Raw genomic sequence first — 16665 nt, 5'->3', positions numbered from 1 at the left:
AAAGCTGAGATCAAAATGCTCTCTTGGTTTATATTACAGTTCTGGTTGTTCAAATCCCTCCCATACATGCAGGTATGTGTTACATTCACTGACCTCCAGCAGCTTTTCTAAAGACGAAGGTCTTTATTCTTTTAAGTTTCAGGTCTCAGACTGACACAGCTCTCAAAGTGCCAGCTCCCTTTTCCTGGGTCTTGACCTGATTGTTATGCTGCCTGATGAGAATATGTAATAAGTATAGGTCTAAAAGGAAAATGTTTGTTTTCATAGTGGAAGCTCGTAGGGGTTCGCTGAAATTTTTGTTTCAATATTTAAGTTTAACGCTTCTTTGAGTTGATTAGCTTTTGCCTCAGTTAAAAATTAAACCCTTTTTCCATTCAGTGGAATAAAGGACACAAATCTTCACAGTTTTCATTGCACTGGTGACATAAAAATACTTTAGTGATATTTCAACAAACATAACACAACTACAAGGAAATGTACTGATACAGTAAAAAAGGCAAATTAAAATGCACAGATATTCCAAAACAATTCAGAAAAAACACATCTTCCAATCAGCTGAATTATTATATACCGGTATATATATATATATATATATATTTTATTTTTTATTTTTTATCTTTTTTTCAAAGATACAGCTACATAAATCATTTATTGAAATTACATACAAATGTGTAGTTATTTTGTCTGGAGAGTTTAAATGAATCTCCTGTTTTGCAAGATTATATACAAGACAGGCCAAAGAACCACATATGATTGGCTCGTCTGTCATTATGCAAATTAAACATTTTACTCTATAGGCTTGATCTCACAATATCAGTCAAAGACAAACAGAAACGTTCATCAGATCATCGACGCCAACATGTTGTCTGTAGCTCTGCTGCTTTTGGCTGCTGGATCCAGTGAGTCTCAGTGAGACAAACATTTACAGCATGATCACGTCACATCGATGGTTTACAGCTCAATATTAAATGTTTCTTCCATAGGTGTGAAGTGTCAGCAGCTGACTCAGCCAGCCTCTGCGACTGTGCAGTCAGGTCAACGTCTGACCATCAGCTGTCATGTGTCTTATAGTCTGAGCACCTGGACACACTGGATCAGACAGCCTGCTGGGAAAGGACTGGAGTGGATCGGTTACACATGCAGTGTATGCACTCCAGTCTACAAAGATTCTTTAACGAACAAGTTCAGTTTTACAGTGGATTCTTCCAGCAACTCCTTCACTCTGAATGGACAGAATCTACAGTCTCAGGACTCTGCAGTGTATTACTGTGCTAGAGGCCCCACAGTGACACAACACATCTGCAGAGCTGACAAAAACCCTTCAGTGCCTGGAGCCCTATAACATGGAGCCACCAGTGGAGTCGCTCTAAAATCACAAATAAATTTAGGGCCAATTCTCTTCACCAATACAATTGAATGTTACTTTAAAATGTTGGCTGAATATGGTTTTGTTATTTGTGTTTTTACAGCAACAACACATATACAAACAAGCAAACGGCAGCATGTTACTTAATAGAAGCCTAAGGGATCTTTAAAAAAGTTATTAATGGAATTATTAGATTATTTTAATTGTGCTAAGAATGAAAAAGAAAAAGAAAACATAATGTAGACTTCACCTAATTATGTTATTTTGATCTCACAAATATTTAGTCAATAATTAACTTTCTTCAATATATTCTTTTTAACAAACAGATCAATAAATCTATGATTTCAATTATAAAAAGCCATTTGAAAGGCAGCGTGGCATCTACAAAAAAACCTTTCAGTACTGACAAAATTGACAAACATTTGTTTCTTTAAATGAAATACTAATGCAAATATCAGATTTCAGACCTCCCACTGTGTGTCTGCCTTCTTCATTAATGGGACGAACTTCAGTCACACCTTTAGAATCAAGATGATGTTCAGACTGTCTCTTCTGCTGGCAGTGATCTGTCTGCCATGTAGGTTGCATCATACGGTTACTAGATCTGCTAAATTTAGTTTTCGTGTAATTTATGTGTTTTTATTCCTTGTCTTTTGTCAGGTTCTAACAGTCAGTCTCTGGAGTCCATTCCTTCCACCTCAGTGGTGAAAAGGCCTCAGGAAGTTCTCAGTCTGTCCTGCAGAGGATCTGGATTTGATTTCAGTCAGTATGGAATGCACTGGATCAGACAACCAGCAGGAAAAACATTGGAATGGATGGGTGTTATTTGGTATGATGCAAGTAAAACAATTTATTCAAGCAGTGTTGATGGACGTATAGAAATCACCAGAGAAAACAGCAACAGCATGGTGCATCTAAAACTGTCAAACCTGAAGCCAGAGGACTCTGCTGTGTATTACTGTGCCAGAGCCACACAGTGGTTAATGTAGGTGCAGAGGTTATACAAAAACTCCTCACTCCTTGAGCACACGACCAACACAGAAGCTGATAGTGGTTTGTGATTTCCTGTTTTTCAAGCTTTTTCCAGTTAAATATGTGGTTTAACAGAAAAAAGTATCTTTTCCTATTTCATTGGTTTTCAGAGAATGTTTAACAACAATGGATCAGAGAAAACCTTTGAAAAAAACAACAATCAAAGTATTAATTTTAGTATTTTGTCACCCTTGCAAGGCTTTCCAAAGTCTGCTTCCCTCCTTCCAGTTTGATTCTTCAGTCTCTTACCTCATGTCCTCATTCATGTCTCATCTGCCTCCCTGTGATGGTTAGACTGATTTGTCATTCAGGATTTTTGTATTTAGATCTATTGAAGGTGCAGCCATTACCCACAATCTATACAGTAATGCCACTGTAATAAAGACATCCCAAATTAAATGTTCAGCTTTCTTTTTCAGTTTTCTTTTTGTCAAATTTTATTATGTAACTTTAGGGTTTTAATTGTTCACTGAACCTATTCAACAACATTTGTTTTTGCTGAAGTGAATAGCATGTTATATTAGGCTTTTAAATAAGTGGAAGTCAAAAAGGAAAACCATGGCTTGATTGAATTATATTTATTGTATATGTCAAGATATCTTAAGCTATTTAAAGGGTAGGAAAAAGATGATTGTCAACTACTTGGGTAGGCTTTTTGTTGAAGCAAAAAACAATCTGTTTAACAGATTTTATTGGGAATGTATTTAAACAAAAATAATTTATTTACATGTAAACAGCACTCAAATTATTTCATGCAGACATTTTTTTTATGTTTATGAGCTTTAACATATCTGTTATACATGAAAGCGTCAATAGCAGTCTACTACAAAACTTGGTTACCTGATGAGAAGAAGATTCATGTATTCAGGTGATTTGGAGGTGAAATATACCTAAATCATGCAAGACAGAGGTCTTTATTTAATTCCACCCAACAGCAATTACAAAAGTGATCATCTGTACTGCCAAAGCCTTTCAGCATCTATGCAAAGTTAACTTCCTGTGTTTTCATCCCACTGAGGTTAAATTCAGCAGAAAAGAAACTCCCATCAGATCACCTTCAACACCAACATGTTCTCTTTATCTCTGCTGTTGCTTCTGTTGGCTGCTGGATCTCGTGAGTCTTTAAAGTGAAGTGAATTTTTTCTTTTGGTTCACAGTTGAAAATGTAAAATTTTTTGTGTCCACAGATGTGAAGTCTGAACAACTGACACAGCCTGCCTCCTTAGCTATGCAGGCAGGTCAGCGTCTGACCATTACCTGCCAGGTCTCCTTTTCTGTCAGCACCTATCGAACAAATTGGATCAGACAGCCTGTTGGAAAAGGACTGGAGTGGATTGGTAGCGCACACATTGGATATCCCACGTTTTACAAAGATTCACTAAAGAATAGGTTTAGTATGACCTTACAGGATTCCAGTAAAACAATGACCCTTAATGGACAGAATATGCAGCCTGAAGACTCAGCTGTGTATTACTGTGCCAGATACGACCACAGTGACACAAACAAGCAGCAGAGCTGAACAAAAACCCCACATGAAAAATGTTTACTAGGCTCATTGGTCACAATAAAGGAAAGCCACTACAGACAAGAAAGATAATTGTCAAATGTAACTAGTTTACACTTATTTTAAATATTTAAAAATATGTATCTATGGATTTTATAGAAATGTCAAAATTTTCATTCATTTAGCTAGAATGTTCTCAAAGTAAATTTTATCCACAACATACAATCATTTTAGCTGAGTGTAGTCTGTAAGAAGCAAAACAACACCAACCTACTGCGGAGATGTAAGACATTGGCACCTGAATAAGAGTATTATTACTTATTTAGAGGAGAAGGTCTGATTTCATTATTGTATTTGATGCTCTCTTCTCTGGTGGACATTAAGTTAAATTCTAAATTGATTTATAAAACTATTAAAATAAAACTCTCCTGGACATATAAGTAATCCAAATACATAAAATTGTAAATCCTTCTTTATTTTCACAGCATTTCCATCACATTACTTACACTCAAATAGTTTTCATATGAAATATTGTATTCAAAATACAAAAATATATATTTTTTATATATTATATAAAAAATAATATATTGTTTTACTATTGCTTTACAATAAAATAAATGAAAGTGAATCTTTCAGTCTGCTTACCTTCTTATTTGTCAATATATTTTCTTCTGTAGTAAAACATCATAGCACATTTAGTGACACCGGAACATTTATGTGAAACATGAATGAATAGGATTAAAACATGGGTAAATTGATTTTTTTTTTCTACTCCATAAAAATATTATTATTTCTCATCTTAATATTATTAATAGCATATAATGCAGTGACAATATTTGTTATTTTATTTTTGTCCCTAAAAGATATTTTCATTTGAAAGCAGAAGTTGCCATGACAATCTTTCATTTGGCCTATTAAGCAAAAAAAGACAAAGGCTGGAACATAATAACAAGGGCACAAAATCTCAATATATGAACTCAGATCAAAAAGTTTCTGTCAAAAGTCTCAGTGAAAAATGACAAAGTTGTGAATCCACTCATAGGTTTGTTCTGTAGCTTTATCTTATTTAAACAAAAATGTGTTTCTACCAATATTCTGTTACAAATATACAATTTGTAATTTGTGACTGGGTTGTCTGTTGTTATGTAAATGAACCTTCTGGTATAAACAGTCAGCCTCGTGCTGCCTGTCATAGAGGAACAGACACTTTCATTGGATCATCTTCAACACCAACATGTTCTCAGTATCTCTGCTGCTGCTCCTGTTGGCTGCTGGATCTTGTGAGTCTCACTGAGACGCTCACATTATGCTGACACACATATATGTTGGTGATAAACTTTAATTAATTTATTGTTGTTATTTACAGGTGTGAGGTGTGAACAGCTGACACAACCAGCCTCTTTGACTGTGCAGCCAGGTCAGACTCTGACCATCAGCTGTCAGGTCTCTTATTCGTTGACCAGCTATCAAACTGTTTGGATCAGACAACCTGCAGGAAAAGCTCTCGAATGGATGGGAATAATTTGGTCTAGTGGAAGTAAGGATTATGCCAGCAGTCTCCAAGGTCGTATAGAAATCACCAGAGACACAAATAAGAAAATAGTAGATCTGAGACTGTCTACCATGAAACCAGAGGAGTCTGCTGTGTATTACTGTGCCAGACACTCACTGTGGTTAATATGAGCAGAGAGGCTGTACAAAAACTCCTCACAGAGTAGAAGTGATATTAGTCTGAATATAAATACTCAGCATCATGGTAAAACTATCAGTGATGCTGTGGTTTGAGATTTTCTGTTTCTTAGCTTCGTTGGCAGGTGGTTCAACAGAAACAATGTTTTTATTTCTCATCTTCAGTCATGTGCCAAATGTGTACTCAAAATATTTTTTGTATGGGCCAAAATTTATGAAACAGTTCTTTTATAGAAGAATGTTCTTATTTTTCTCAAAGCATTTTCATTGCCTTAGCATTGTATTTTTGATTTTTGTAGCTTAGTAAGAAAATTTTGTTTCCTACTAAGGAAAAAAATGATAAAATATGGCGGTAAATGCTAGTTTGGTTTCAGTTGGGAGACTCATTAAAGACAATGGAGTCTGGCCATTCACATCTTACTTTGCAACTAATTAGCACGAGCATACTAGAAGAGATATCAGATTTTGTCAGGGAGATCCTTTTCTACTTTCTAAAAAGGCCATGCATGTTAAACTTGACATGAAATAAAGACATGAGGTGGATATTAAACTGATTATGAAGTGTCCATTAAACATCCAGATAGAATGAGGGTTTTTAGGGGACTCAACAAAGAACAAAGAGTAACTTCCTCTTCAGGAAACTTTCATGAATAAAAACTCTTTTAAGAAATATGGCTGTGGGAATTATTAATTAATAATAGAAAATATTTGTGTTACTATAGCGCAGCATGGTGGTGCAGTTGTTGTTCCTACATAGCAACATAGTCAAGGGTTTAAATACCAACCACAATGGGGGTAGGCATACATCGTCTTCATGGGCTCAAGTTTTTCCCTAATTGAAACAATTAAAATGACCTTAGTCATGACTGTGTACATCAGTGGTTACTTATTTCATGTGTTGCCTTGTGATGGACTGAGGATGGCTCATGAGTCTCTTGGCTTCTCACATATTGAGTTCATAGTCATATTAAAATTGAATCCTGAAGGAAATTATATTTGCTTACAAATGTTGTTTTTATTGCGGAAAAAAACACTAAGATCATAATAAAACCTGCAAACTGCTGTAATATCAATAAAACTAGTAATCAAACTTGAAAAAAACCTGAAATCATGTATGTCAGACTCCAGGTGATAGGATACGATGTAGCAATCAACTTAAAAAAAAAAAAAAATATATATATATATATATATACTGTATATATATATATATTTTTTTTCAACGGAATATAATATAACATTCTGTATTTTAATGTTAGCCTATAAAAACCCTGCAGAACTCCCATCAGTCATATCTATGATTAATTCTAGCAAAATGCAGGCATCTGTTGTTCCTGTTGCATATATTGTTTTTCAGCGTTTTACTCCTCCCCCCATATTTCCACTCTCTAGACCTTCATTTTGCATAAACCTGCTATAAAATGCAACAGGAGAGAGTTAACAGGATGTCTGTTTCATCTGCCAACATGATTTGTGCTACTCTTTTCATGCTCCTAATAACTGCAGGTGAGTGTTTAAGATGTTCTTTGGAGAGAAATTGATTTTTTTTATTACATTCATTATAATTTCTGTTTTTTTTTTTTTTTTTAACCAGGTGTGAAGTGTGAGCAGCTGACACAGCCAGCGTCTGTGACTCTGCAGCCAGGTCAGACTCTGACCATCAGCTGTCAGGTCTCTTATTCTGTTACTGGCTACTGGACCCACTGGATCAGACAGCCTGCAGGAAAAGGACTGGAGTGGATTGGTCAGGCAATTGGATCTTCAACATACTGCAAAGATTCCCTCAGAAATAAATTTAGCATTTCTACAGATTCCTCCAGCAACACAGTGACTCTGAATGGACAGAATGTGCAACCTGGAGATTCTGCTGTGTATTACTGTGCAAGAGAGACACAGTGACACAAACCATCTGGAGAGCTGTACAAAAACACCGTGATAGTTTCCTATCAACCAGATGAGGCGCTCTTAGACCACTTATTTCAAAACAAATCAGAAGTAGCAGCCTTTCATTGTATGGATTTAAAAATATCCAAATGTTTTAAGTATACTGCAGAATAAAACTTGAAAACAATTATAACATATAAGTCATATAATTATGACTTACATTTCCTCTCTATCCTTCTAGGATTTGTTTAATCTAACTTTTTTTCCCTAGAGTATGTTATCTTCAGGACAGTATTTTATGTTGTCATTTTGTTCAGTATGTTATCCGTAATTCATATTTTATGTAAATATGAATTGATAGAGCAACGTCATGAGCAACGTCTCTCCACTCTATTATTGTGAAAAGGGCTTGACATACGTTACTACTTCTTCCTATTTTTTGGGTTTTCCAACAGGTTGTGATGACTTTGGCCTGTCGCTGTCATTTGTCGCTCCCTATATACTTTGTGATGCCACACTGGCACAAACAGCAGAGATATACAAAAACATACATGTTATCAGTTCTAAAACAGAGGAGATGCTCATGAACCACTGATGATTTTAAAAAACTCAGAAAAGTCAAGGTTATTTTATTTTTTCTTTATCAAAGATATAGTTGCACTAATCATTGCACAATCATATGCAGTATTGGGCATTAAACCACATACTAATAATCAAGCATTACAGCAGGCTAGGGGTCCTAAGATCCAGGCTTTGATAGCCTGTGTCCTGCAACTTTCACATGTGTCCCTGCTCCAATTCTCCTGGATTAAATGACTGACTCACTTCCTCAGTGCAGTCAAGTTGTATAGAGTCCTGCTAATGACCTCATTATTTGACTCAGGTGTGTTAAAGCAGTGTACTGCATTACATCGTCCCTCAAGGCCTGGATTTGAGGATTATTGGTTTAATGGAACGGCATTTGATCCAAACAAATTTAAATTTCTTATTTCTTATAGGTTTGTATTTTCCAAGTATGTCTGTGTAAAAATACAACTCATCACCACACAATTACAAAGGAGAAATAATGATTAGATATTGTAATAAATTGATTATTACACAACTCATTATAGTCAAATGACATATTCTGTTGTATTTCTCATTCCACATTGAAAAGCAGTTTTATTTATTTTTCAAATGATATTTTTTTATTTTTTTAAAAATATTGTTTTTAATACCTGTGGAATGACAAATGCCAGGGCATCTGTATTTTATTAATATCCATCAAATATTTCCTTTAAGATCCGTTTGCAGTTGAACATCACAGTGAAGATGCTACCACTGAAAAATTGATATGATAGAGGATTCCATTGGGATTTAAAGAATAAATAAAATTTTAATGTTCTATAAAATTTTAATTAGCAACAACAGGTTGAAACAATACATTCATTTGTATAGTTTGTAGGCATTGTAGCTGAGATAATTCTCACCATTTTTCCTAAAATCTGATTGGGTAGTCGGTCATCATGCAAAGTAAAACTGCTATAAAAAGTCAGTGCTGTCAGTCAGAGGAACAGAAGCTTTCATTGGATCACTTTCAACACCAACATGTTCTCTGTATCTCTGCTGCTGCTGGCTGCTGCATGCTGTGAGTCTCACTGAGACACTCACATTATGCTGAGACACACACATATGTCTCTGCATATGTGTGTGCAGAGACATATGTGTCTCTGCACATATGTCATTAAAGATGCACTTTAATGCACCTAAAGTGTATCTTTAAGTGCATTAAAGATGCACTTTAATTAATTTATTTTGTCATCAACAGGTGTGAAGTGTGAACAGCTGACACAACCAGCCTCTTTGACTGTGCAGCCAGGTCAGACTCTGAGCATCAGCTGTCAGGTTTCTTATGATCTATCCAGCTATCATACACACTGGATCCGACAACCTGCAGGAAAAGCACCTGAATGGATGGGTGTTATTTGGAGCGGTGGAAGTAATGCTTATGCCACCAATGTCAGAGGGCGTATAGAAATCACCAGGAACACGAATGAGAAGATTGTGTATCTCAGTCTGTCTGCCATGAAACCAGAAGAGTCTGCTGTGTATTACTGTGCCAGAGAGACACAGTGGTTAATGTGAGCAGAGAGGCTGCACAAAAACTCCTCACAGAGTAGAAGTGATATTAGTCTGAACACAAATACTGAGCATCATGTTCAAACTATTGAAGTTGTTTTGGTTTGAGATTTCCGGTTTTAAAATTCATCAGCAGGTGGTTCTGCAGAAACAGTCCATATTTCACATCTTCAATTGTGTATCAGATATGAAACTGAATAGAATGAATTAAAATGGGCCCAGATTCATGAAACTGTTTTTTTAATATGAAAATGTTTTTATTCTTCTTCTCAATCCATTTTCAAGACCTTAGCATTGTATGTTTGATTCTTATAGCAGCATATTAAAGGCATTAAATTACTGATGTTATTGTACATATTCAATAAATTAGAATATTATTGAAAAGTCAATTTGTTTCAGTAACTTCATCGCCAAATGAAAAACATTATATAGAGATTACTCAGACAAAGGCTGAGTAATCTCTATATAATGTTTAATTCTCTTAATAATGATGACCTTCTGCTAAAAACTGCTGAAAACCTGACACTTAAAATTAAAAACAAATTAAAAACAAATATGTTGTATTCATGAAAAGCATGTTTAATGCCTTCTTAGAGGTTGATATTTTTAAAAGGTGCTTTTAATCTGACATATGAGACTCATTGGGAAGTACATTATAATTCACTGAATATAACTGTAAATGATAGCCTGGTTTCAGTTTTATGCTACTCATAATGTAAGCACAATAGATTTGAAAACTAAAAATAGGTCACATTAAAACCATACATATTGTACAATCTAAATATTTTATTGTATTGTATAAAAATATATATAAAGAAAAGATTAACAACATCCGAAGAAAACAAATGTGAGAACAACAGAGCTGCTAAACTGAAACTGTCACTTTATATGATCACATGCTACTTGCTCTCCTCCTATCTACTATATAAATGCGACAGTGTGGAGTTGATTTCATAGGATGTCTGTATCATCAGTCAACATGTTTTGTGGTGCTCTGTTCCTGCTCGTTGCAGCTGCAGGTTAATTTCCTGCAATTTATTTCAGTCAGTAATTTATTAACTTTAAACATTTACTCATAATTTCTGACAACATTTGTTCTTACCAGGAGTGAAGTGTGAACAGCTGACACAGCCGGCTTCTGTGACTCTGCAGCCAGGTCAGACCCTCACCATCAGCTGTCAGGTCTCTTATTCTGTTAGAAGCTACTACACACACTGGATCAGACAGCCTGCAGGAAAAGGACTGGAGTGGATTGGAAGAGCAGCTGATGGATCAACAACATACTACAAAGATTCTCTCAAGAACAAATTCAGCCTTTCTGCACACTCCTCCAGTAACACAGTGACTCTGAATGGACAGAATATGCAGCCTGAAGACTCTGCTGTTTATTACTGTGCGAGAGAGTCACAGTGACACAAACATACAGCACAGCTGTACAAAAATCCTTTGAGCCTGAGTACATGTATTTTTACTTCTCGCCCACAGGAGGAGCTCTTAGGCCATTGAGTGTCATGATTATTTCAACCAAATGTCTTAAATATATAACAAGTACATCTTTATTCAGATTACATCAGTTAAAATTTTAATAAAAGATTGTAACTAACATTTATAAAATTGAAACTGTTGATTACAAATCAAACATGTCTTTGTAACAGAGCAATGTTGTGTTTAAAAGCAGAACATTGAATGTAAGAGGTAGCCAAAAGGTTGCCTCATCTTTCTTCTTGATTAATATTGAGGTCATATACATCATTCTCTGAAACAATAAGTCACCGCGTTCTAACATTAGTTCATGCATATTGTTCTACTGCAAAAATCCATGAAAAATCAATAGAGAGAACGAGTATATTTGGTTTAGGAAAAATATTTCTATCATGTGTTGTAGAACATTTATTGTCTTTCTCATAAAGTGTAAAGAGGAATGGAGAAAAATATAGCAATATTATAAAGTCAAAAATAGGTCAGTTTTATGAATATAGAAATAATCTCAATCTGCCTCCTGTTTAAAAAAAACATTTCCTGCTGAGCTGTTAGGAGTAAGATAATCATTCATGATTGGCTAGTCGGTCATTAGGCAAATTACATGTCATGCTTTTTAAAATTGATCTCATCCTGTCAGTCACTGTCAGAGAAGCTCTCGCTGGATCATTTTCAACACCAACATGTTCTCTATATCTGTGCTGCTGCTGCTGGCTGCTGGATCCTGTGAGTCTCTCAGAGACACTCACAGTATGCTGACACACACATATTGATTGTAAACTTTCATTAATTTGATGTTGTCATCAACAGGTGTGAAGTGTGAACAGCTGACACAACTGGCCTCTTTGACTGTGCAGCCAGGTCAAACTCTGAGCCTCAACTGTCTGGTCTCTTATTCTGTCACCAGCTACGGCACACACTGGATCCGACAACCTGCAGGAAAAGCACTTGAATGGATGGGTGTTGTTTGGAGCAGTGGAAGAAACGACTATGCCACCAATGTTCAAGGACGTATAGGAATCACCAGAGACACCACTAAAAACATTGTGTATCTGACGCTGTCTACCATAAAACCAGAAGAGTCTGCTGTGTATTACTGTGCAAAAAACACACAGTGGTTAATGTGAGCAGAGAGGCTGTACAAAAACTCTCCACAGAGCAAAAGACATAAGTGTCATCAGCAAGCAATGTGGTTTTTGATCATTTCCTGTTTTTCCAGAATTCTGTCCACATATGTGAAACAGAGAATGTGTATCGGGTTTTAATTTATGTAAAGTTTAATTATTTTTTTATTTATTTCATTTGCCCAATGATACAGAGGATAACAATGTCTGAAATATAAGAATATCGGGAAAATAAAGCTCATCATATAAACTTTAATCAAAAAAGTTTTTTCTTCCCATAAAATCTCAAGAAATATGACAGTTGCATCAACCTACTCAGTTACCAGAGGAACTGCACCCTGTTTAACATAAACAAACATACAACCTGCCAAGCAATGTGTTGCTTCAGACCTGTTTGTGATTGGATGGTCTGTCATTTTTCAAATGAATCATGGTGTTATAAATAGTCAGTGTCATTCTATCAGTCACAGAGCAACAGCTATTTTCATTGGATCAAGTTCAACACCAACATGTTCTCTGTAGCTCTGCTGGTGCTGCTGGCTGCTTGATCCTGTGAGTCTCAGTACCATTATTTCTTTACACTCTTACTGACGATATGGTTATATGTGCTCTAGATGCGACGGAAATTACAAAGATTCTTTAAGGAGCAAGTTCAGCATTACAGTACATCCACCCAGTAAAACAGTGACTCTGAATGGACAGAATATGCAGCCTGAAGACTCTGCTGTGTATTACTGTGCCAGGCAGAAACCATACAGCCACAGTGAGATGGACAAGCTGCAGAGCTGTACAAAAATCCCTCAGCCTACACACACACGTATGTTATGAAATGACCAGCGGAGGCGCTGTATCAATACTAATGACTCCAAGAAAGATTTTCTGACAAATGTCTTAGGTATTCCAGTTGGAAAATTTAAAAATTCTACTTTTCTCAAATAATTTCAGAGGGAAAAATGCTGTTGAAAAAAAGATAAATTATCATTAAATAAATAAATAATAATATATTTTTTCATTTTATTCATTTCTTATTTTTAATAAATAATGTTAAATTTAGTAGTATCTAAATTCAACACTATAAATTAAGGACTTGATTTGTCAATTACACTTTCATCAGATTATCTTTTGCATTTTTATACATATCACTACAGTCTCATTGATATTACATGTTGAACATCAACAGGGGTGAAGTGTGAGCAGAGAGTTCAGATTCTGACCACCATCTCTCTTAACATCACCATGTTATTAATGTGAGCAACGATCACACACACTGGATCGAGCGACTGGCACAAAAAAACACTCAGGGATTTTGGAAGCAACTCTTATGCCGACATTGTCTAAGGTCTTATAGAAATCACCAGCGTGTGGGTACTATAAAACCAGAGAACACTGCTGAGTATTACTGTGCAAGAAACACAGTGATTAATGAGCAGCAAGGGCTGTACAAAAACTTTGTACAATGTTGAAATTGCATTAACTTGCATAGAATACTGAGCATTGTGTAAAAATAAACAAGCTGTGGTTTGTGATTTCCTGTTTTTTAGCTTTAGCAACAGCTGGTCCAACAGAATGTTTTATTATAAACTTTAGTCATGGATCAGATGTGTAATTGAAACATTACATTTAATTTGAGGCTAAATTCATAATATATTTTTCTTTTTATATAGAAGAAGGGTTTTATTACTTTTCTTACAAATTGTTTTGGTAAATTATATTTTGGCTTCAGGTGGGACAATAAATAAAGACAGTACACATTGGCCATTGTTGAATTAAACAGTTAATTCATATTAATTCTAACTAAATTCATACATAATTTTCACCAGCATACTTGGTGAGATTTGACATATTGTCAGGGAGATCAATGTCTATTTTTTAATTAAAAATTATTATAATTTCTAACTTGACATGAAATGAGGTCGATAAGGGGAAATATATAAACATTAAACTGATGATTACACATGTACATATTTTCCAAAGCATTGTAAGGATTATCAGTAAAAGTAGAAAGAGTAACACCTTCTTCAGGAGACTTTCTTAAATGTAAAACTCTTTCTATCTGTCTGCTGGTGGTTATTGTCAAATAAAGCTAAAAAATGTATGTGTGCATTACACAGGACAGCATGATGGTGTAATAGGTGTTTCTTCATACCTCAGGGTTATGGGTTTAAATCGCTCAGACGCAGGGTTAACCATGGGCTATCTTCTGAGGATCCACTTTTCTGATTTTAAATGAAACTATTAAAATATCCTACTGCGTGTCTGTGTTGCCCTGTGATGGACTGGTGACCTCTCATCTACTGAGAAAATCCTTATATTTAATATAAATGCTGAAGGAAATTACTCTTGCTTACAAAACACTGTTGTAAATATAGTAATATTATAGAAAATAATAACACTGTATTAAAAACTGTATAAAAAACAAACTCTAAAATCATTGAAAATACCAATTAAGCTAGAAATTATCCTCAAGTTTTGTACATCAAGCTTTTATTTTTTTATCCAATATTGCCTCATATTTTTCCTTGACTCGTGCAAGGCCAGTAACATAATTTTGATGCATAGCATCAAAAAAGTCAAAACATTCTGGAATAGAAAATAAATTTGATGAGTCTGTTAACATTTGTTTGTGAATATTTTTTTTGATATAACAAGGAAAAACATTAATGATAAATTAAATAGGTTATTCCTACTGTCTTTGGTTGTTAAAGGTAGAACAGGAGCAAGACAGGAATATTGAAAAAAAAAGAGAAAAAAGAAAAAAACAACTCAACAACCAAAATGGGTCACTTTTGTACATCCATTCAGACAAATGAACTAAGGGGTATTCTGTTTGAAAAAAACTACTAGTTTCCTGCTGTGCTGTTAGCATATAATAGGAATTGATGATTGGCTGGTTTGGTCATTAGGCAAATTAAATGGCATCCTTTAAATGACATGTTCTCATCTTGTCAGTCACAGAGAAGTTCTCATTGGATCACCTTCAACACCAACATGTTCTCTGTAGCTCTGCTGTTGCTGCTGGCTGCAGGATCCTGTGAGTCTCTCAGAAATATTCACATTATCTTGACGCTATATTCTTACTGGTATTACTCTTTGATTAATTTCATGTTGTCATCTACAGATGTGAAGTGTGAACAGCTGACACAGCCAGCCTCTGTGACTGTGCAGCCAGGTCAACATCTGACCATCAGCTGTCAGGTCTCTTATTATGTGAGCAGCTACCAGACACATTGGATCAGACAGCCTGCAGGAAAAGGCCTGGAGTGGATTGGTTACATGTGCACTGGATGCACAGGAGCTCGCAAAGATTCTTTAAAGAGCAAGTTCAGTATTACAGTAGAAGAGTCCAGTAAAACCGTGACTCTGAATGGACAGAATCTGCAGCCTGAAGACTCTGCTGTGTATTACTGTGCCAGATACGACCACAGTGACACAAATAAGCAGGAGGGCTGTACAAAAACCTCTCAGGACCTGAACACATAACTACCAGGGGAGGAGCTGTAAAACCACTAATGACTCCATTGCAAATTCTCTGTCAAAGTCCTTGATAATTATTTTGGAAATATTTTAATTTCACTTGTTTTATTTTGTTTTCCAATCCAACATAAAATTCAATCTGGAGAGACTCAGACGGACATGAGAAGACAATTAGAAGAGTTTATTGACAAACAGAATTTAAAGTCTTTGGCGCTCGGGCCCCGGCTGGGGATAACGGTTATCGCAGCATTAGCGATAGGCTTCAGATGAGCATCCCCGATGCTGTTAGGAACGTCATCCCCCAGGGCCCGGCACTGGTGGTGGAGGTTGAAGAAGGGTGCGGGCCTCAGGACCGGGCGAATGGAGGAGAAGGGGTGGTGGTGGGTTGAGCTCGGCTGGAGAGCAAAGGATGCCATGAATGAAGGTCCTTATCAGCTGGGACTTGGTCGATGATTGGACGTGACGTGGCTTGGTCCGGCGTTGATAGGTCGACGATTGTGGGCAGGTCGTTTCAATTAACGGGTCCCGGTGGGGATAAAAGAGTCTTCCAGTTTGAATTTGCTCCTAGGCTTCATTTCTTAGCACACTATAAAAACAAAGACTGTTGTTTTAGATTTACTGTTTCAAAACCTTGGAAATAGCAGCTCAGCAGTAAAGAAAAACAACTCTTGTATTGAATTGATTTGTGTGATTTGTTATAGTCCAGTTTATGGGAACCCTCACTTTTTGCTTGTGAATTTCCAACTAAAATCTCCAAAGCTAAACACAAAATAGCGTCACTCAGAGAACTGCATCCTGTTCAAAACATCAAATGAAGTAGATCAGCAAGATTATGAAGTACAGTATTGCAAGAGCTATTTGTGACTGGTTAACCTGTCATTATACACATTCAACTTTCTAGTCTAAGTACTTCCTCTCATCCTGTCAGTCACAGAGGAACAGAAGAATTCATTGGATCATCTTGTACCTATATGTTCTCTTTAGCTTTACTTCTTCTG

General features: G+C 35.8%; 1 protein-coding gene and 3 gene segments (V, D, J or C); all 4 read left to right on the top strand.

Moving 5' to 3' along the window:
- LOC114159458 (uncharacterized) overlaps positions 1-16665 on the top strand; it is a 259878-nt gene that overhangs the window by 97165 nt on the left and 146048 nt on the right. The window lies entirely within an intron of this gene.
- Positions 1898-2414, top strand: LOC114159471 (immunoglobulin heavy variable 3-33-like). The segment is given in 2 exon segments: positions 1898-1943; positions 2027-2414. Coding segments are annotated over 2 exon segments (375 nt in total).
- LOC114159470 (Ig heavy chain V region 5A-like) lies at positions 3458-3925 on the top strand. The segment is given in 2 exon segments: positions 3458-3512; positions 3586-3925. Coding segments are annotated over 2 exon segments (378 nt in total).
- Positions 11662-15723, top strand: LOC114159464 (Ig heavy chain V region 5A-like). The segment is given in 2 exon segments: positions 11662-11795; positions 15312-15723. Coding segments are annotated over 2 exon segments (405 nt in total).

Source organism: Xiphophorus couchianus, chromosome 16 (genome assembly GCF_001444195.1).
Source record: "Xiphophorus couchianus chromosome 16, X_couchianus-1.0, whole genome shotgun sequence".
In the NCBI taxonomy this organism is placed as follows: domain Eukaryota; kingdom Metazoa; phylum Chordata; class Actinopteri; order Cyprinodontiformes; family Poeciliidae; genus Xiphophorus; species Xiphophorus couchianus.
The sequence above is the reverse complement of the archived record's forward strand: the minus strand, read 5'-3'. Positions and strand labels throughout refer to the sequence as shown.